Below are 21,316 nucleotides of genomic sequence, written 5' to 3'. Positions count from 1 at the left end.
AGCTGTCAAATGTCAATAAATTATAGTTTTAATGAGGTGTTGTAGTTCGGTCACACCTGAGTGCCTGCTCAGCTCCATGTCGGCTGTTGGTTTGTTTGGGTGTGACACTATGAATACCTCAATATGTTTCTTTGAGCGATACAGATCAGGGCGTGGACGGAGGGCTTCCCTGCTGTGAACTCTTCTCCAGATTTAATTATTCTGGCAGTAAATTATTAGGTAATGTCGCATATTTTGGGTTTGAACCTGCACCGGCTTGCTGATTCAAGAAAAGGAATTTCTCGTCGCGCTCGGTCTAAACTTTACGTCGGATGAATCTCACGTCGGCTCCGGAGCCGCCCGGACCTGCCTGAGGAATTTAGGCTTGACTTGTGAGGCTGAAAACACGCCGGAGCTTTGAAAACCACAAACGTCAGAGTGTATAATCATCCATGTGTGACCCCTCCAGGGTGAAGGAAACTCTGAAACAACAGCGCTTTCCTGACAGAGCCGACCGAACTCTCACATTTCATTACAATTCTTCGTGTCTGTTTAGCATAGTTGCAGCGTGATGTCGTGGATTGTGGTTTCCACGAGGAAACTTGCTGAAGTCTGTTTATTCTTGTGTCCGTAGAAAGAGCTGCGGGAGAAGCAGAGTGAGATGGTGAAGACGGTGACGGCAGCAGAAAACGCCATCAACAAGCTTCAGCTCAACACTGTTTCTATTGAGGTAAATACAACACATGAGCAGTGAGTCATCGTGTGTGTGTCACATGTATGTCACAATAGTTGATTAAATTAGAGCAGCCTGCAGCTATTTCTGTCCTGAGAAGCCACCAGCCTGTAATCCTGGAGGTTTGGGAGCCTCCCACGCTGAGCAGGTTTTCCTCAAGTCTGCTTTTTGTGGCAACAAAGAGCTCAGTGAGGCTGCAGTTACGTAACATCAGCATCTGTGTGGCCTCGCCGGATTCCCAACACGTTATCTGTCTGAACGCAAAGAATGCTCAGTCCATACGTCTTCATTTCACAGCACTCGGTGACGGATGTGCGAGCCGTGATCGAGAGCCAGTTCGAGGAGCTGCAGTCGGTGGTGGAGAAGGCCAAGAGGGAGGTGACGGAGATCCTGGAGGGCGAAGAGAAGCAGGCGCTGAAGCAGGCCGATGGCATCCGGGTCCACCTGGAGCAAAGATGCACCGAGCTGAAGAAGACTCAGGCTCAGATGGAGAAGCTCTCCAAGAACAAGAACGACGTGGACTTCCTGCAGGTACCATCGAAGCCCAACGTGGTCCCAACATGGTCCCAACATGGTCCCAACATGGGCCTTTAGCTGCACCGCAAACAGGGAAACTCAAGAAAGGTTTCTTTTAGCTTTGCTCCACAATAAATGCATTCAGGCAGCTGGTCTTGGTTTATCAGAATCTATTTTTAATCTCAAGCTAATAAAAAACAGGTCTGACTCCAGAAACACACCTACTTGGACAACAACAAACATCCTGTTAACTGCTGACGTTTTCTAATGTCAGATAAATAAAGTCTAGCTGTGTGTCCGTACTGATGGAGAACAGTAACTGATAACAGATCCGATTGGACCTCTGTTCCACACCAAATGCTCTTAGTTATCATTTAAACTCAGCTAATTGGTCTTTATTTGACTTTAAAGTAACAGAAATATGGCTGTTACAAACACCTCAGGGTGAGTTAAGTGCTCTATGCACCCATCATCCACCCAGACCTCCTCCTCTTACATAAAGTGCACTTCATACATGTGCCTACTGTTTTTCACTAACCTTACCAAGAGCGCCAAGTGTTGAAACAGAACCATAATGCAGTTTTATTATGCTAATTGCCCCTAAATAGCCCCTCTACTTAGATATCTATTCATAAATGCAGACTTTGATATAAGCTTTTTCTACAGAGGGAAAGTAGACACTGTGCTGTCTGCAGCATTTCTACAATCAAACTTTAACTTGTATTGTTAAAACCTGCTTGAATATATTTTTCATAAATGTCAAATGCTTTGTGCACCCACCATCCACCCCGACCTCCTCCTGCTGACTCTGACATGAGCTTTTTCTGCCAAAGGAAATTAAGAATTACCTTTGCTGCATACAGTGTTCTTAAAATTAAACTTGAAATATAGTTAGAATATAGCTGGATGTGGATTTAGAAATGTGAGTCAGATGCTGTGTAGTCCCACCATCCACCCCAACCTCCTCCTGCAGACTTTGATGCAAGCTTTTTCTACAAATGGATATTAGGAAGCTGTCCTGCATACAACGTTTTTAAAATGCACCTTGAACTGATATGGTTAAAACTTACTTGGCTATGTATTTATAAATGTAGGCCAAGCGCTTTGTACACCCACCATACACCCCAACCTCCTCCTGCAGAATCTGTTGCATGCTTTTTTTTTTTTTTTTATTAAATGAGGCTCATTAGGGAACTCTGCTATATACAGCATTTTTTTAAAGGATTAAACATAAAGTTTCATTAAAATCTACTGTGTCTATTTATAAATGCGAGTCGAGTGCTTTGTAGGCCCACCACCCACCCCAACCTCCTCCTGCAGACTCAAGCTTGTTCGAGTCATAGAAATCATGGAGCTGTGCAACATTTCTAAAAACAAACTTAAACATATATAGTTCAAATCTACCAAGATATGTATTCATAAATGTGAGTCTGCTGCTTTGTCGGCCCACCACCCACCCCAACCTCCTCCTGCACTTCATAAATGTGCTGATTCTTTCAAATCAAACTTTGCCTCCGGGGAGCTTACGCTTCATAAAAACCGTCTGAGGACAAAATACAGCTGTGCAGGAGTCTAGTGTCTTGCACACATTGTTATGTCATAAGATTCAGGTTATTATTCGCTGAGCTTCCGTCGTGGAAAAGCTTCTGTAGTTTCTCCAGAAGACATAAAGTCCTTCCTGCCTCACGGCTCCACAGTCCTCCGGTTCTCATTCCTGTTTGCTTCACAGGAGTATTCAGAGTGGAAGAAAGAAGCCACTGACATTTCCTTGCCGGGGGTTTACATCGGCCTCATGGACCGTCTGAATTCCTTCAGCCGCGTGATCGTCGACTCCACGCAGGAGCTCTGCACCATGTTGGTGTCCTCGTACCTGGAGAAAGTCAAGGAGACGTGCAAAAACGGTAAAGAGAATCAAACAGCAGTAAACATTCAGGTGGCGCTCCGACTGTCTGGGCGTGTTCGCACATGTGAAGAATTTGGGCCTTTAAATGCCTCAGCGCTCAGCTGCATGAATGCTTCATGACTCACCTGCCGAGCGTGTCACCTGGAGAAGCAGAAAGACTGCAATTACCTGTTTACCTGATTCTGAACTTCATGCGAATGAATCTAAATTTAATCGTGTCATCTTCCCTTTTTCTTTGGTTTCAGATAAAATGGGGATAAAGACGACAGTCCAGCAGATCGTTGCACAGAAACAGAACCTGTCGATACCTGATCCGGTGACGCGTGACGACTTCTTAAAGTGTAAGTGTTTATATAATGAAACCTGGCTGAGATACGTCGTAGTCAGGAGTTTAAAAGTCCCCTAAATCCACATCAGCATCAGAAAACTAAAGACGACAACAGGTACATTTAATTTAATGACATTTAGGAGCAGAGAGACACATTTACAGTAAGATTAGTCCACCTTGAATCGTCTCTGAATTACCTGAAACTTTTTATCATGAACTATTCATATTTAAAATGGTATCTTTGGTTATTTAGATCATTTATTTATTCATTTTTAATTGCCCATTGAACCACTTTCAGCTGATTTTTTTTTTTTAAAGACATTTGAATCTGTTTGAACAACAATATTTCAGGAACTATTAAAGATCATCATGTCATTGATTCAGAATCTGCAACACCAACACAGTCGATCAAATCATCTCTGAAATATGGAAAAAATTAAGCTGAAAGAATTGATAACGCAGAAGTCCGTTTTGTTCTGAACCACACGTAGCTGCATGTCACAATAATGCAGAACAAAACGTAGAGAATATTTTTTATTATAAAATCAGAAAATGGAAAATGGTTGTTTTCATTTAACTTTAATAACTGATGAGCAGGTTTGACAAGTTGTACCACAAAAACAAAAATACTGGCAGATGGACGGATCCAAGTTTCAAAATGGTTCTCCAAATATAGTTAATTAGATTTTTTTTTTAAATATGGGGCATATTTTTCATTTTCAGACATGACTTTATAGGCTGGAGAACCAGAGTTCCCTGTTGCCTGTTATACTGAGTGAATGTATATTCTTACTGGCAAAGATGCTTGAAGGTGAACTCTTTGGCATTCACTATAAATAAACTTGTTCTCACACTTTGATTAAATTAAATTAAGTCACACGAGTGCAGCTGCTGACTTTGGTCCTGAAGGCCAAGTTTATTCCCGATGAAACATAAAGCCAGAACATTTTGATCCTATTAAACAGTTTACACAGTGATCACGAGTCAGGTACAGTCATAGTTTATATCATATTCTGTAAGTGTTTAATCCTTAATATTTTAATGACTCAGCTACATTCACATCATAAATGACACCGTCGGGTTTGAAGCTCAGTATTTAAACTTGTTAAGTTGATCCTATGTTTTGGCTAAACAGCTGTTTTAAATGTGCTGCATCAATAAGCTGTTTAAAGTCCTGTAATACTTTCTGTTAGTAATTCTGTTAGTAGTCTTAGTCACCGTGTCAGTGAGTCAGCCTGATTAAATGAGGATTATTATAGTATTATTATTAACAAGACAATAAGTGACTGGAGCTGCTCTACAGTCCACTTCCTGGGATTTACGAGGTGTGTTTTTGTTTACAATCTCTAAATGGAAACCGCTGTGACCTCAGGGACTCTGGCGTAACCGAACTAACCTGACGTGTTGAACAATCCTTTACAGACGCCGCCCAAGTCAGTTTCGACGCTGACACGGCTCACAAGTTCCTGCGGCTGACAGAAGAAAACAGGAAGGTGACGAACACCACGCCCTGGCAGCATCCTTACCCCGACGTCCCCGAGCGCTTCGAGAACTGGCGGCAGGTTCTGGCGGCGGAGAGCTTCTACCTGGGCCGGCACTACTTCGAGGCGGACGTCGGCGGCGAGGGAACCCACATCGGCATCACCTACAAGAGCATCGACCGCAAAGGCAGCGAGAGCAACAGCTGCATCACGGGAAACAACTTCTCGTGGTGCGTCCAGTGGAACGGCCGGACCTTCTCCGCCTGGCACAGCGACGTGGAGACGCCGCTCAACGTGGAGAAGTTCACGCGGATCGGCGTCTACGTGGACTACACCCGGGGCCTGCTGGCGTTCTACGGCGTGGACGACACCATGACGCTCATCCACGAGTACCAGGCCGAGTTCCTGGAGCCGCTGTATCCGGCTTTCTGGCTCCCCAAGAAGGAGAACATCGTGGCCTTGGTGGCGCCCGGAGAACCTTTACCGCTGAAGAGCCCCTCTCCTCCCACCTCGCCTGCAAACGGAGCTCCAATTTAGAAAGACTCGGCTTCTCCTGGATCTTTTAAGGACATAGAAAGACTGTACTGTCTCCCAACAATGGACTTGTTACCTACACAATAATGTGCAACCTCTTGCCATGTTCCACTTGTTTACAGCAGATTGTTTTTGCTGCAGAACTGATAATCTGTTAATCTCATGTACATTTGGGCTCAGGTCATATTTATACTCTACTGTGTAGCTTTGGGACTACTGTTACCGCAAATGTTCAACTATATTTTCCAAATAAACGTGTCTGTCTTTATTTGCAAAATAAAAGTCTGCTTTTGTTCAACGTTTGAGCTCCTTCGACAGCAAACACTGGATGGATGAACGGTGGCTGTTAGATGCGAAGAGCATCAGAAATAAATAAAGTTTATACTTTTTATTTTAACATCAAAGTGACACTATTGATGCACAAGATGCTGCGTTCACAGCTTTGTAATGACCACAACATGTCAGATTTGTATGTCTGAATACAAAAGTCACAGAAAATTTGTCATATTTTCATGTAAACCTGGAAATAATAGAAACGTTTAGGGATTTAAAAAATATTTGACATGTGAAATAAAGTCAAAATATTCCAGATTTGTTAGATTCCAGATCAGTGGCCATCCTTCGTACAACAGTGAGTTTTCCCTGAATTGAAGCAACCCTCAGATTAGGGCTGCAACTAATTCATGTTTTCATCGTTAATAAATCTTTCAGTTATTATTATTATTTTTTTTTTAATAATGATTAGTTGTTTGGTCTATAAAACGATGAAAATGCTGATCAGTGTTTCCCAAATCCAACATGACAGATGTCTTGTTTTGTCCACAACCTCGAGATATTCACTTTACTGTCAGAGAGAAGAAAAGAAAGCAGAACGTATTAAATCAGTCAGAATCATAAATACTTTATTTATCCATGAGGGGAAATTCTTTTTCGTTACATGAACATTTCTCACCCAAGAATAAAGACACAAATATAATAAGAGTAAAATAAATAAAAAAAGAATTAAAAGACACATAAAAGGTAACATAAATAAATATCAAAGTACAAAAAAATATCAACCCCTAAAAAAAACCCCAAAACATTTACACATTTATACAGTTAAGGTGCAGATTGTATTAAGATCTGTGCAAAAACAGTGCCCAGTATCTTATTTAAAGTGTGGAATTTAGCAGTTTGAAAGTTTAAGAGGCTGTATTTAGAGAATTAAAAATTCTCACATCAATTAATTAATTGTTAAAATAACTGCACATTAATTAAATAGTTGACAATCAGTTCATCAATGCAGCTCTATTGATAAAAGTTAGAAAAATTAAGGCACAATTAAAATCTATACAAATAAAGGCAAATGTAGAGCCTCTAATATAGTTAAGATACAAAAACAGAGGCATTTTTCAGACAGTTATAGTTTTTGGATTTCCAACCAGCACTTCCTTCACTAAGAGGACCTTGTGTCTCTGAGCTGAACAAGTTTCAACTGATTTACAGGATTGTTTTATCATCGGTCAAAGTGCACTTGTTGTAAATCTAATAAAAAAACTAATAAACCTGCAGGATGCTTCAGTCTGTGTCAATACAATACAAATATATCAATGTTTTATGTCGTAAACACACAATTTAAACACAACTAATAACAGACATTAACCCTGTAGTGTAAACAGAGGCACGTGATTACGTAAGCACGTCGTGGTCAGCTGACCACCACGGACGGTGACGTGGAGCTGAGCATGTAACCAGGAAGCAGCAGCTCAGGTTTCATCATGCTAACAGGAGTAAGTGACAAAATGTTTTAACTGACATACTTATTTTATCTCTTTAAAATGTCATGCAGTGACTGTAGCGCCAGTTAACGCAGATTTGAAAGGATTTATTCAGCAATAAATGTCTCCCCGCTGCCATCTGTCGTGCTAATGTTGCTAAGTAGTTAGCATGCTAAGTTTGGTAGCTACGTAACATTTCTGCGCCGCCAACGTTAGCTTCACTTTGACGTCTCCAAAACCACATAACTGTAAAGTTTCCTTCTTATAATGTTCCCAAACTGTTTTCAGCTTATGTACGTGAGTTTAAACCGCGTTAGCTAGCAGCTGTTTCAGTGTCAGCTAACGGTGGCTAACGTTAGCTTCTCCGCCTCATCCTGAGTACGATCATCGCATCAAAACATGAAACTCTCAGAGTCAGTCATCGACAACACTGCTGCTAACGTGGCGTTGTTTCAGCTGCAGAGGTCACGTTTATTTTAAGGGAATAAATGTCTCACAATGGCTTAGCATTGACGAGTTAGCAGCTTAAATATCTAGGTTAACACAGACAAGCTAAAGTGAGCTAAAGTTGTGAAGTCGTTCATTCTGATAAAATGCTTCAGTAATCATTAGCTGTGCTTTCACTGTGTGGCAGATACACTTCGATAAATATGCGATTTTCGGGAATTAAAGGCAACACTTCAAACGAAGTCACTGTTTAGCATTTAAAAGCAGCTCAACCAAGAAATGTGTTCTGATAAACCTTCCACATGAGGGTGGTTTATCAGTCTGTCAGTGGACAGAACATTGAATTGTTTTCCATTAATCAAATAATCAAGAAAGAAATTTGCTTGCTCACAGCTCTTGAATGTAAGATTTTGTTGATTTCTTAGCGTCTAAAGTCCAGGTGGTTTTTTAGGCAGTTGACTTTTACAGGAGAGAAAAAAATATCCACTAAGTTGTTAAAAAACTGTCACTAAATTAATTTTTGATGCTCATCTGACATGAAACAATTACCGGAGTCAAGGATTACACAACCTGATGTGATTATATGAAGTCGTGGAGGTTTAACCAAATCCACTGCTGATCTGAGCTCAGGATAAATGGAGTATGTGGAGTATCACCATTAATTCACTGCATCTATGTACAACTGTGACTGTATTCTGCTCATAAATTCTGACTATGGGGTTGAAATGTCCTTGGTTCTGGAGCAGAAGAGCTCAGAGTGTCTGGATAGGGTGCTGGCTGTCGGTCGGTGCAGTAGATTTACTGAATTCACATATTTCTGGTTTGAACTCGTTATCGCTGAAGCTCCTCTGACCTTTGAACCGTCCATATGAATCCACACGAGGCTTTCAGTCGACGTCTCTGAGTCTCCAGAGGTTAAGCTTCTTCCTTATTGATCCCTCAGGATCCCAATGATGAAGACGTGTCTCTGTTTGATGCCGAGGAGGATGCAGGGAAAAAGTCAAAGTCAAATATTAAGTGAGTGTACAGACGTCTCTGTTGAGTAAATATTTCACTTTATTCTGTCATTTAAGCACGTTTGAGAGGATTTGATTCTTGTCTTTGTCACATCTGATGATAAACTAAATCTTTTTAAGCTGTAAGATTTGTTATTTATTATGTTTTTACCCTTTTCTTGTTTCTTCAGTTGATTAATCAACTAAATACTCTGAGATATGAGAGTAATTCTGAGTACGTGTCACACTTTTGTCTGTGCAGATGCTCCACAGTCAGTAAATGTGTTTAAAACTCTGTCTCCAGGCATCCGGTGGCGACGTTCTTCCACCTCTTCTTCAGAGTTAGCGCCGTCTGCGTGTATCTGCTCTGTGGATTCTACAGCAAAAGCTTCATCGCCTGCATGGTCACCATTATCCTCCTGCTGTCATGTGACTTCTGGACAGTGAAGGTGTGTCTGCTTTTACATCACAGCTCAGTGGATTAGATTAAAGAAGTCCAGATGCAGCCTGAGCCGATGTGAGCACATTTTATAAGATCAGCTGAAGCTACAGTTTAGTGGGAAGTTGTAGTTTAATCAGAAGCTAAATGGAAAACGCAGCTCCCCTCTGCTCTGATTAGTGGGTTTTGTGTTGTTGTCCGAAGAGGCTGAGATGAACATCAGTAATCAGGAGAGAAATCTTTGGTTTTCAGTCTAAAACAATGTCTTCAGATCAGCCTGATGAGATCCGTCTACTGATGGACGTTTTTCTACAGCAAAGACAGAATCAGACCTTCAGGATAAAACGCTCAAAGTCAGAACACAACATGAAGCAACACAGAGAGCGTCGAGCAGCACAACATGTCACAGAGATGGTCTAGAATAAAAAAGTGAACAAAAACAAATGAAGTTTGCGTGACTCCAGCGAAGAAGAAGAAGAAGAAGAGGAGCTGCACACAGACGTTGTGTCTCTACTGTCACACATTTATGTTGTGATTTATGCTGTGGTGCTGCGATTTGTCGTTGCACAATCTGACCCTGATTAAAACCAGGATTTGATCAGATCCATCTCTCACAGCGTGACATGCAGTAAAGTGACACAATCGTTGTCGTTTAAAGACACTTCATCTGGAGCTGAGTGGTTTGGGGAAAACATCTAGTTCCATTTTTCTGATTTTATTTGTGATTTAAGTTTAGAAAGAGAAGTTTTACCTCAGTATTCTCTGTTTAATAGATTTAAAACATTTGACAGAACAGTTTAAACTCAAACTGTGACTGTTCATCAAAGGATGTAAACATTCACTGAACTGTCGGTTTATTATTTATTAGCTGCGCCTCGTATATCCTCAGCTGTAGCCTTTTAGATTTGCTACATGGGGCTGCAAGGTGTCTCAGTGGTTAGCATCGTCGCCTCACAGCTAGAAGGTCGCTGGTTTCCATCCCGGTGAGGACACCCGGGATCTTTCTGCGTGGAGTCTCCATGTTCTCCCCGTGCAGCGTGGGTTCTCTCCGGGTTCTCCGGCTTCCTCCCACAGTCCAGAAACATGTTGAGGTTAATTGGTGATTGTAAATTGTCCGTAGGTGTGAATGTGAGTGTGCTTGGTTGTCTGTCTCTAAGTGTAGCCCTGTGATAGACTGGTTACCTGTCCAGGTGAACCTGCCTTCACCCTGAGTCAGCTGGGATAGACTCCAGCCCCCCATGACCCTGGTGAGGATTAAGGTGTCTAGATGATGGATGGATGGATTTCTAAATGAACATCTTTGAGTTGTTCAGCCCAAACCTTAACAGACATGTAGTGCTGATGTGTGAGACGCTGAAATCTTCAGAGTTTTTTCATTCCAGAAAATAAATTAATCAAATAGTCAGAATCATCTGCAGCACACAGATGATGGACTGAATGATAACAAGTTCCCTGATTTATACACATCCATAGTTAAAAGTAAAATAAATAACCAAAGAAATTCAGCTTTCATTTTAGTTGATAAATTATTGCAGTGAACAATGTGGCAGGAACCAAAAGCACCCAGAACCCTCCTGGAGTCTAGAAGGTTCTGGTGTTGTGTGACAGCCACAGTGTCTCATGCTCTAACGTCACATGTTTGAAAACTTGACTTTAAAAAAATGCAGATAAAATCTCAGCGTCTGTCAGAAGAATGTGAAACATGTTCCACACGTCGTTCAGCCCCAGTCAGGACCTCCAGCGTTCGTACTGTGTGAATCATTTGTGTCAAATCTAGACGACTACATCACGTTGAGTGTGTTGGAACCGTATTTATGGGTCGGGCTGTTCTCATCTCCACTCGTAGAACATCACTGGGAGGCTGATGGTGGGTCTGAGGTGGTGGAACCAGGTGGACGACGACGGACGGAGCCACTGGGTGTTTGAGTCGAGGAAGGTCAGCAGCTCTCACATGATTCTGACTCTGATAAATGTGTTTACTGTCAGCGGCTTCATGGTATTTGCAGATGTCCTGACTGTGAGAATATCCTGTTTTGTTCAGCGTTCTGGGAAACAGCAGGCGTCAAACTCGGAGTCACGGATCTTCTGGCTTGGCCTCATCGTTTGTCCCATTCTCTGGGTCATCTTCGTCTTCAGCACCTTGTTCTCCTTCAATATTAAATGGCTGGTAGGTCACTGAGTAGGAGGGAGGAAACACTTCTGTTCTGATCTTAGTGTCGACAAAAAGAAAGAAAATCCACAACGTGTTTGTCTCAACACGTTGGTGACTCACCTTGAAGGTCCTACTGAAGATGTGAAGCTTTAAAAACACCATAAATATATGTTTTATTTTTAAAAGAGTGTCAGTAAATCACTAAAAGAGCAGTTTTTTTTAATCAAGTGTTACAGAAACAAAAGGAAAGCCGGTTTTGTTGGGCTCTTTTCACACATTTCTTGCTTTAGTTGATGTTTTTGTGGTGCTTTCATTCGTGTAAACAGAGATTTAAGACTTTTACATTTTAAACGAATCTTCGTCCTGTACAAAGAAAATAAAGTGTGTTTGATAAACTGATGACCATCAACGCATTTTACATAAAAGATGAAGTTTTTATGGTTAGAAAACACTTTTTTATACTTCAAGTGATGTAAGTCTTATTTATTTGTTCAACAATCTACATTCTGGGGAGATTTTCTGCTCAAAACAGAATCTAAATGGTGATTAACTGCAGCTCCAGTATAACTTATTGTTGCCTTTTCATGGGATTAGTGGATGGTAGTCTGACTGTATAACAACAGCAGACGTGTCTGTGAAAGATTTCACTGTTGCTGAACCATAACACTGATTTTTTTCCTGTCAGCCGGTCGTGATCATGGGTTTGGTGCTGCAAGGAGCGAATCTCTACGGATACGTCAAATGTAAAGTCGGAGGGAAGACCGACCTGAAGAACATGGCCACCAATTATTTTGGCCGACAGTTCCTCAAACAGGTGAGCTGTTTTGTTTTTTTTAAATTTGATAAATAAAGAGTTTTTATTTGTCGTGTTCCTCACAATGTGTTGTTCCTCCTCAGGCGCTGTCCAAAGAAGAGGAATCGTAGAGAACCTCTGCGATGTGAACTCGTCTGCATTATTCTCAATGCTATAATATCTGTTGTTTTAGCAGGAGGACGCGTAGAGACTAACCTTTTTTTGTTTTTTTTCAGTTGAAGTTTTTGATTATTTGATTTCCTTTCTCTTGTAAAGTGACTCGGTAGAAGTTTCTCAGACGTCTGGAAGCTGTTTAATGACTGAAGTCCAGCAATAAACTTTGCTTCAGCAGAAATGCATGAATGAAACAAAAGGTGGAATTAAACGGAGAGTAGTTTGTGTCGTAGCTCCCTCAGACATCCTGTTTGTTTTGTGTTTTCATGGCCTCTAACGACTTTATAGAATTAAACTCGTGTTTCTGGGAGGGCTTATGCAAATACTTCAGTTTGTATAAGAGACTGTGTAAAGAGGTTTTGTAAATATGTAAGTAAAGAAACTTATGTGGAACTTCATCTTTTGTGCAAATACATTTCTAACAATTTTACCAACAGTGTGATAGTTTTTATTCGTGCAAACAGACGCATCAGTTCTTCTGTTTTGTTGCTCGCAAGAAAAGTCTCTCGTGTTTTAGTTTATAGGAATAAAAAATACAGAAGATATTTTGAACTTGATGCCCCGAATATTAGGTAACGTTTGTTTTATAGCAGCAGTTTTGTTTCTTAATTTATGATAACAATTCTAATACTTTGTGTATATATATATATATATATATATATATATTTCTATACATTTTTTAAAGCAGATATTTTTGTCCTTAAGGTCCTAAATGTTATTTTCTTCTTAATCGGACTGCACAAAAAAATAGTAAATGTGTCAGAATTAAAGTTGGTGATCATCTTAACACACACACAAAAAATCCATGAATGGAAAATGAATGAGTGCAACAGTGACTTTATGTAAACAAACCGGCATTTAAAGGGTTAAATTCCTGAAAATGAATACATGTTTGGTGATTATGATCAGGACTAATATTGGCTCAATTCATCTTTAATGAGGATATTTTGTCCTTAAAGTCCTTCAGGTAAGTTTTAGCTTTAAATCTGATAATACACAAAAATTCCAGTGAATCAGAATCAATGTTGTTGCTCATCGGTGACGTTTGACAAACTCATCAAAATTACTAAACAAAAACAAACAAATCATATAGAAAATCAGCTTCCTGTGGTTTGTTTTTCACAACAAACAGCTGTGGCATGATGTCAACATTTAAAGGATTAACATTAACACTCGTGTTGGTTTAAAATCTTACTGATTAAAAGTGGAAAATAAGGTTTATAATATTGTTCTGGCTGTTTTTGATATTTTTATTTTTGTGTAAATGTTTAAATTAGTTTAATGCAAAACAACGAACATTTATTTGGTTTATTTCACAGTTATATTATATATTTCGTCTGTATTCAGTTTAATACGTTTTCTTTTGCATCATTAGTTTAATATTGAACCGGACAGCGACCTCCATTGGCTGATTTACGTCATTGCATGTAACATGACACCACCTCGGTTATATGTTATTTAAAACTCCGTCATTAAAATAATTATCGACATTATTTTCTTTGTAGCAATTTAAATGAAAAAAAGTTCATTTAATTTTCCACAACAAACTATTTTATTTTTATCGTTTGAGTGTCTTCAGGGTCACGAGACGGCCAAGCCTCACCGGAAGTGAGGCGGATGCACCTAGAAAGGGGAAAATCAGTTTCCTACAAATTAAAAGAGATTTTAAAGGTTGAAAAGAAGGGACAAACTTTACATATGGAAGCACAAAATAATACGAATAATAGCTTTATTTATTTAGCTCTTTTTAAAGCAACAGCTGTAGAATCAAAGTGTTCAGTAACAGAGACATAGGAATGAGTGTTTTGAATTGAACTAACGTTTTTTTTTAATATTAGGATCCTACGATATTACATTAAAACACAAGTTACTGTAATTGTTTCAACATCAAGGTTAAAACTGAATGATATCTGATAAAACATAATTTTACCCTCCAAAATCAAATCTATATTTCAAACCCTGCAAAAATGATTTATAATAAAAATTGACCAGACCAATTTAGATATTAAGGTTAAGACTCTGCAGTATCACTTACTGTAGAATTTTACTTTACAGATTTAATCAACAGGCTCAAAAAATCTACATTATTATATGAACATGAAATACTTTCTATTCAATACCATCTATGAAACATATGAAATTCTAAAATAATAACAAAGCCTACCAAATCTAATGTATATGTACATTTTATATGTAGGTTTAGTCTATAAACGATTAATAATTTATAGACTGTTTCCGAATGGATGTAGTTATTCTATTTATCTACAAATGTTTAGAATTTTATATACCGTCAAGGTTTGGGTTGTCGTATTTTATTTTGAAATTCTCACCGGATTTCTCTTCTCCAAGCGGCTAAACTTCCGTAACTTAACATCGCCGCTGTTAGCTGTTAGCCAAAACAGCAGCTTTGGAGCGTCGTCTTTGTTGTTTTTTCTGTTATTAACGGGTGATTTTTGCACATTAACGCCACCGGAGGACGTCTGCTGACGGCGGGTTTCCTCCAGGATGATCCCCACCGAGGATGCGTCCGCCAGGAAGCGGGAGATCGAGGAGAAGCTGAAGCAGGTTAGCCTCCCAGAGCTCCACTTCTGCTCTGTTAGCATCCGTGTTTTCATGATTCCTGCTGATTATAAAGTGTGACATTCGTGACCGGCTGGTTTTCTGTTCATCACAGGAGCAGGAGACTCTGTCGTTCATCAGAGAAAACCTGGAGAAGAGCGACCAGCTGACCAAAGGGATGGTGAGAGGAAGCAAACACACTGAAACACGCATTAATGTCGTATTTACACAAAAAAAACAAACACAGTCATGAAGCGACCCTGCGCCGGGTTTAGTGTTGGTGTCAGACCTCTGATCACGTGACTCTCTGTGTTAATAATGTGCAGCTTTGACTTGTGTTGCTGCAATTTATTTTACTCTGAATGGAAGAAAAAGCCTTTATTTTGTCAAATTTTTCAAACCTAAAACATCCATATTGACCCATTTTCAGAAAATTAGTGAAAGTCTCACACGTCCCTAAAATATTTTTAGTTATTTTTTAGCTCCAACTCCCTTAAAACATGGTTGATTTCTCCATAACTATACATCAGGCTGTTCCGGTGTCTGTCGCTTTAAATGCTGGCCCCGCCCCCTACTGCTGGCCCCGCCCCTTTCAGGAAGAAGACCCTCTGAGTGTGTGATTGACAGATCAGAGATAAACAGCTGATGTAAACACATGTACTGGAGCAGGACTTTATATGTTCTAGCTTTCCCTCTGAGGCGTGTCGTGTTTGGTGAGTTTGATGCTGTGGTTATAAAATCAGTATTCAGCTCGTTAACATGTTGTTTAATGAGTAGACCAATTATGTTAAACATTTTTGTCAGGACCAGAGTTTTAGATCAAGAAAAATCTGTCACAAGTAGAAGAACGGTTTAGGTAGAATATATTTATATATATTTAATCTGGACCTGTTATTTTGGGGTAAAACAAGGTGAATTTATTTAAAACTGGTTTTAAAAGCCTTTTACTGTCCGGTTTAGGACCAGTTTCCAAACAGAGAGTCTTCTGAGATCCTGCTTAACTTTCCTTTTTGTTGTCATTCTTTAATTTGGATTTTAATCGTTCACTTTTATTGTCGTTTTCACTTCCATCACGAGACACAGAAGCTGCAGTCTGTCCTGGATGTTCTGGAGGTCACACGTTCTCTATGTTTACTGATAGTTTGTTGTCTGTTTCTAACTCGTCGTTCCTCTCGTCCTGAAGGTCTCCATCTTGTCTTCATTCGAGAGCCGCCTGATGCAGCTGGAGAACTCCATCATCCCGGTTCACAAGCAGACGGAGAACCTGCAGCGTCTGCAGGAGAACGTGGACAAAACGCTGTCCTGCATGGACCACGTCATCAGCTACTACCACGTGGCCAAAGACACCGACCGGATCATCAGAGAGGGGTAAGTGGACAGTTGCAGGTGTCAGAGTTTGGATTTTCTATAAAACTACAGTAAAATATCAAAAACAATTCAGCAATGAATGACTGTAACATTACAGATTTGTTCCTGTTTATTCTCTTTGTAATTTAATGCCAAACATAAGTAGAAACACACATTTTGACTCTTAAATGTGTTAAAATAAAAATAAAAGCAAACATTTTTAGGAAATAGTGAAAGAAAACCCTGTTAGAGAAAATTGTTTAATATCCAATTACAGCAGGATATAAAAAAATCACCAACAGTTAAAATAACAGTAAAATCATGTTGAATAGAAATTATAACGCTTTTACTTTCTATTATCTGCCTGTCAGCATGTTAATGTTTTTTAATATTATATTTTTCATTACATTGTGAAGGTCAATGAACTTTTAATTGAACAGTTTTATGTGTCACAGTTCGTGTTCTCTGTCGCAGACTTAGTAACTAAATATTTCTATAAATACAGTAAAATATCAAACGTAATTCAACATGAATAACCCCAAAATTACAGATATTTGTTCCTGTATGTTCATGTTGGAAAACAAACGCATCTTAAATGTGTAAACATCTAAACACAAATAAGGTTTTTATGAAATGGTGAAAGAACGACCTCGTAGAGAAAATAGTTTACTGTAAATTACAATAAATATTTTTTTAAAATTCTTTTCAGCCAAATGTAATTTTAAAAACAATTTAATACAGATGACAAATAACTTACAGTATTTCTTAGTGTTTCTTAAGATAATAATAATAATAATAATTTAATTTATCTGCCTCCTGTCATGTACTTGTGGTCATTGTTCTGCATGTGATGTTTTTAGTTTGTCATTAAATTGTCAACATGATGCTCTTTCGGCGTTTAAATGTGTGATATGTCGTGTTTTGCGTCTCAGACCTACAGGCAGGCTGGATGAGTATCTCAGCTGCATTGCAAAGATCCAGAAAGCTGTGGAGTATTTCCAGGACAACAACCCCGACAGTCCTGAGCTCAACACCGTGGTACAGCATCCGCTTTACTTTTTACATCAAAACGCGTCTCAGCGGCAGAAAACCAAAAGTCAAAGATTTCCCCTTTTTGTTGCTTTTGTGCAGAAAGCTCGCTTTGAAAAAGGCAAAGAGCTGCTGGAGGCGGAGTTTCGCAGCCTGCTGACGCGCTACAGCAAACCCGTCCCTCCCATCCTCATCCTGGACGCCATCAGCGTGGACGAGGAGCTGGAGGTCCAGGAGGAGGTGGTTCTGGAACATCTGCCCGAAGCCGTCCTGCAGGACATCATCTGCATCGCCGGCTGGCTGGTGGAATACGGACGGAACCAGGGTGAGTTCTGGGTTTGACTCGTGTAGTTTTTATTTACTTCAGGCGAGGCATCGACTGATTATTGACTTTAATGACAACAGCATTGATGTTTAGCATCATCAGATTATTGACATCCTTATTTTCATGAACCGATTATTGCAAAAATAAATCAAATGTTCTAGTTTGGCTCTGACGCACTCTGATTTGGTCTCTGCAATGCCCCGCCCACAGTGCTCTCTGATTGGCTGTTCGCTCTTGTTTAGTTAGTGAGTGAGAGCTGTTGTTTAGCTCGAGTTACTTAGCAGAGCGTTAGCTCATCCCCCATATGAAACAGAGAAGGTTCAGATAATTCAGGTGGTCACATCAGAGCAGTTTGTTCTTCTGGAGTCCAACCAGACAACATTCATTCTTTAGTAGAATCTGTAGAAGTCGGTCTGCTTTGCTTTATTATTGTATATTTTACAAACTGTGACTGATGCAGCGTCCATCTTAGAGGCTTCTGAGTTTGTGCTATTGAGACAAACTATAGAGAAACTAATCTTGTGAATAGCATTGATGTTGTGGAGACTGAGATGTTTCAGCTGTGAATCCTGCAGAAACAAAGAGTTTTACTTTTATTTTAATGATGGACGAACCAGCGTTCTGACTTTGGTCTCATTATTTTTTCACGTCAGCTGATATCGACGGCGTTTCGCTGTGATTCAGAAAAGGTGTTTACGTCTCCTGTGAAGCTAATTACATTTTTAAAAAGTCAAATCTTTCGGCGTCTATTCACACACTGAACCTGCACAGATGTTTACATGTAGCTGAACCTGGTGTGCATTTAAACTCTTTATGTTTTCATGAATGTGCAGCAACGTCCATCGGTTACAGTTTATATTTGCACATTTGTTACTGTACTTTTCTAAAAAACACCTGGTGAAGAAAATGTACAGTTTTACTCTAAAATCACCTCAGATGAGACGCGACATCTGGGAAGTTTTTAATAGATTTTAAAGTTTCCGTTGTTTTTGTTGATGCAATTCTTCAAAACAAAGATTTCAGAAACACGTGGAGGAACCAGAGCGATGTTTCTGATAACGTGTCTCGTCGTCTCTCCTGCAGATTTCATGAACGTTTACTTCCAGATCAGGTCCAACCAGCTCGACCGCTCCATCAAAGGCCTGAAGGATCACTTCCGTAAGAACAGCGCCTCCTCGGGGATCCTCTACTCGCCGGCCGTCCAGGCCAAACGCAAGGAAACGCCCACCAAGAAGGCCCCCAAGAGGCCAGGTAGGCAGCTCATGTGCCCGATTCCAACCCGATCACCGGCCCGAAATCTCTAATTGACGAATCTAACAGAGCAGCATGACTCTGCTTAATCATCAAACCTTCACTCAGATCACCGTCCAGCCACGTTTTCCTGTTTGAATCTCCTCCAGCGTCTCTGATCGTTCTGTAGTTGAGCTCACTGTGATTTAAAGTCTCTAACCAGCTCCATCCTTCCTCCTACATATAATCCTGTGTGTTGTGATGACAGTCTACATCCCAGGTAAACTCACCGCTTCACTCTCTGTGTGTGTGTGTCTCACGGCAGCGTTGGTCTTAACAGCGGAGGTCTTAGCGGATGTTAGAGGTTGTTGGCGGCGTCGATGCAAACCTGGAGTTTCATGGTGGTTTGTGCTGCAGCAGACAAACAAATATTCATTAAAACGCCTCTTAAACACACAACAATGTGTTTTTGACATCAAATTTATATGAGAGGAGTAAAGTCTGCTTTTTATTTTTAAAGCAGCAATGATCAAAACAACAACAACAGGAGGCTGATGTTGTCCTAAAGTAAGATAATCAGTGAAAAACAGAACAATGTGTGTTTTAATACCCAAATATTTGACTTTTTTTTTACGGCAGCTCAGTCTGAACTGTGACAGCAGATCTCTTTAACCGTCATTTTGTCGTTTTCAACCTGTCCAAATGATGTTTTTTAAATCCCAGACAACCTCAGAGTCACATTTAAACACTGAAATTTACTAGAAATCCTTTAAATGTTCAGAAAAACAGAAGTTAGAACACCTACCAAACTTCATCTGTTGAAGAAGCTCAGGAAATACGACTGAGAGCCGCTGAAACGTAGAGTCTGTGATGCGAATATGAGACGTAGAAAAACCGAATAAACTGAAACTCCTCGTAAGCAAACAGTTGCATTAAAATTCGATGAGGGCTGAACAACATGTGGTGTTCTTGTGTCGTCTGTTGCAGGACGTGTTCAGCTGATAATAATAATAATAATAACTTTATTTATGCACCAAACAGCTTTAAAACAGGAAGAAAAGAGATCAGAGGAACAAAAAAATGGAGGAAAACAAAAAAAAATCACAATAAAAGCACTAAAAATGCCCCAACCAGGTAATGAAAAAGAAAATGAGGATTAAAAGCATAAAAACGAGGGTGGAAGTTAGAAGAATATTAAATAAATAATCACTGTAGAGTGACTGAGATGAGTTTGAATCTGCTTAAAAAGTAAAAAAATCCTTTTAAAAAAAAGCTGAAAACGGATGTTTGTTTTAATTTGGTGTCCCTCTGACAGCGACGTCTGAAACAGCTTTTGGTCGACGTCTTGTTTTCTGTAGCTGAAATATTTCCATAAAAATCTCCTTTTTGTGTGTATTTCGCTTGTTGTGATGTTTGCATTCACAACCTGCAGGTCGACAAACTTAGATTATTGAAAATAACGTCAAAAATACTCTTATTTCTGTCTCAACGAGCAGCAAAAGTGTTTTTACTTCACGTCACTCGCTGGTCGATACTGAACTCACACATCGTGCTGCTTTGATCTCTCGTTAAATCAGTGTTTTGTTCCTTAAGGACGCTTAAATACTCACAAAAGATGTGATTTTATTCAATTATTTGTTTTATATTTACACCATAAAAGCAGCAAGACATGAGAAGTGTGACATGAATCAGTTTTGTGGTTCTTAATTCGTAAATTAATCTTGTAAAATAGGAAACATTGGTGAGAATTTAAAATGAAACAGCCGCCACCATGAAACTACAAGCTGCAGCGTTTTCAGTGTTTGTGTAGCTGAGTTGTGTCGTAGAAGTGTGTGTGCGTGTGTGTGTGTGTCGTGTTGTTTGAAGCTAAAGACGTGAAGCTGTTTGCACTGAAACCGGCTGCTGTTCTTGTTCTTGTTTTGTCGCTTGAGTCCGAACGATTCCGTCGATGTGCTTCCTGCTGCTGTCGCTTATTAACACCAGCCAGTCGGAGGTTAGTTCAGCAGATGTGGACAGATGTGCACGACGAAGCTCAGCCACACAGAAGTCTGACTTAGAAACGGATGCAGTTAGGATGTTTTAACTCAAAGAGGCTCGATAACTGAGCAGCGATCAGCCAGGTGTGCAGGTGTTTCATTTGGTCACTGGTTTGGTTTAGTTGTTCTCTGATGCCTGGTTCAGACGATAACGGGTCGACTTGACTCAGGAGGCAGACCGCATTTGGACTGAAAATGGTTTTATATCCCATCGTAGTTCCTGATTTTCACCGTCTCTCACCTTAAACGATGACTTCCACTCTGAGATGATGAGAAGATCATCACGTCTGCTCCTCAGTCGGGGGAATAAACTGCTCGTCGTGTCTGTAGATGAACTAAATGAGATAAAATAAACCGTGTTGATGCCTCACATTACATAACTCACAGGAAGAAACGAGACAAGAAGTCGGATAAAGATCAAAATAAAGATATAATGAGGACGGATTAGATCCGATTCTTTAGCTGGAAGCCCAAGAACAAGCCGGAGAAATCTTCAGTTCTCAGATGCAGAATTTATTTAGGTCACAGGTAAAGTTTTGCAGCGCTGGAATTCAGAGGG

The 21,316-nt window shown here is 39.9% G+C and overlaps 3 protein-coding genes and 1 long non-coding RNA gene across 7 annotated transcripts in view; 3 read left to right on the top strand and 1 right to left on the bottom strand.

Moving 5' to 3' along the window:
- trim16 (tripartite motif containing 16) overlaps positions 1-6,065 on the top strand; it is a 12,050-nt gene extending 5,985 nt beyond the window's left edge. Inside the window, exons 3-7 of the mRNA XM_008305420.1 lie at positions 614-709; positions 1,010-1,243; positions 2,958-3,129; positions 3,377-3,472; positions 4,882-6,065. Of these exons, the coding sequence (XP_008303642.1) occupies positions 614-709; positions 1,010-1,243; positions 2,958-3,129; positions 3,377-3,472; positions 4,882-5,477 (1,194 nt within the window). The 3' untranslated portion in view covers positions 5,478-6,065. The remainder of the gene's footprint in view (positions 1-613; positions 710-1,009; positions 1,244-2,957; positions 3,130-3,376; positions 3,473-4,881) is intronic.
- The window catches only part of LOC103375208 (uncharacterized), a 22,885-nt gene extending 1,592 nt beyond the window's left edge, over positions 1-21,293 (bottom strand). The window contains exons 1-2 of the long non-coding RNA XR_521192.1: positions 20,726-21,293; positions 16,784-16,786 (exon numbers count right to left, since the gene is read on the bottom strand). This is a non-coding gene — a long non-coding RNA (uncharacterized LOC103375208). The remainder of the gene's footprint in view (positions 1-16,783; positions 16,787-20,725) is intronic.
- Positions 7,159-12,661, top strand: tvp23b (trans-golgi network vesicle protein 23 homolog B (S. cerevisiae)). Its single transcript, XM_008305422.1, has 7 exons — positions 7,159-7,243; positions 8,622-8,695; positions 8,978-9,122; positions 10,959-11,048; positions 11,154-11,279; positions 11,950-12,078; positions 12,162-12,661. The coding sequence occupies exons 1-7, from the start codon at positions 7,232-7,234 to the stop codon at positions 12,186-12,188; spliced, it is 603 nt and encodes a 200-aa protein (XP_008303644.1). The 5' UTR covers positions 7,159-7,231; the 3' UTR covers positions 12,189-12,661.
- Positions 14,544-21,316, top strand: part of exoc7 (exocyst complex component 7) — a 15,368-nt gene continuing 8,595 nt past the window's right edge. For 2 of the 4 annotated variants that reach the window (XM_008305425.1, XM_008305423.1), the window contains exons 1-7: positions 14,544-14,796; positions 14,906-14,971; positions 15,974-16,158; positions 17,070-17,175; positions 17,269-17,491; positions 18,575-18,742; positions 18,990-19,001. In XM_008305425.1, the coding sequence (XP_008303647.1) occupies positions 14,737-14,796; positions 14,906-14,971; positions 15,974-16,158; positions 17,070-17,175; positions 17,269-17,491; positions 18,575-18,742; positions 18,990-19,001 (820 nt within the window). In that variant the 5' untranslated portion in view covers positions 14,544-14,736. The remainder of the gene's footprint in view (positions 14,797-14,905; positions 14,972-15,973; positions 16,159-17,069; positions 17,176-17,268; positions 17,492-18,574; positions 18,743-18,989; positions 19,002-21,316) is intronic. The other 2 variants (XM_008305424.1, XM_008305426.1) reach the window with 2 other exon arrangements.

Source organism: Stegastes partitus, unplaced genomic scaffold (genome assembly GCF_000690725.1).
Source record: "Stegastes partitus isolate 25-593 unplaced genomic scaffold, Stegastes_partitus-1.0.2 Scaffold2502, whole genome shotgun sequence".
Taxonomy (NCBI): domain Eukaryota; kingdom Metazoa; phylum Chordata; class Actinopteri; family Pomacentridae; genus Stegastes; species Stegastes partitus.
This window is presented reverse-complemented; position numbering and strand designations above follow the sequence as displayed.

Coding starts and splice junctions, on each gene's coding strand:
- tvp23b (XM_008305422.1), top strand. Junction 8,696..8,977: donor AAGTCAAAGTCAAATATTAA/GTGAGTGTACAG, acceptor CTCTGTCTCCAG/GCATCCGGTGGCGACGTTCT. Junction 9,123..10,958: donor GTGACTTCTGGACAGTGAAG/GTGTGTCTGCTT, acceptor CTCCACTCGTAG/AACATCACTGGGAGGCTGAT.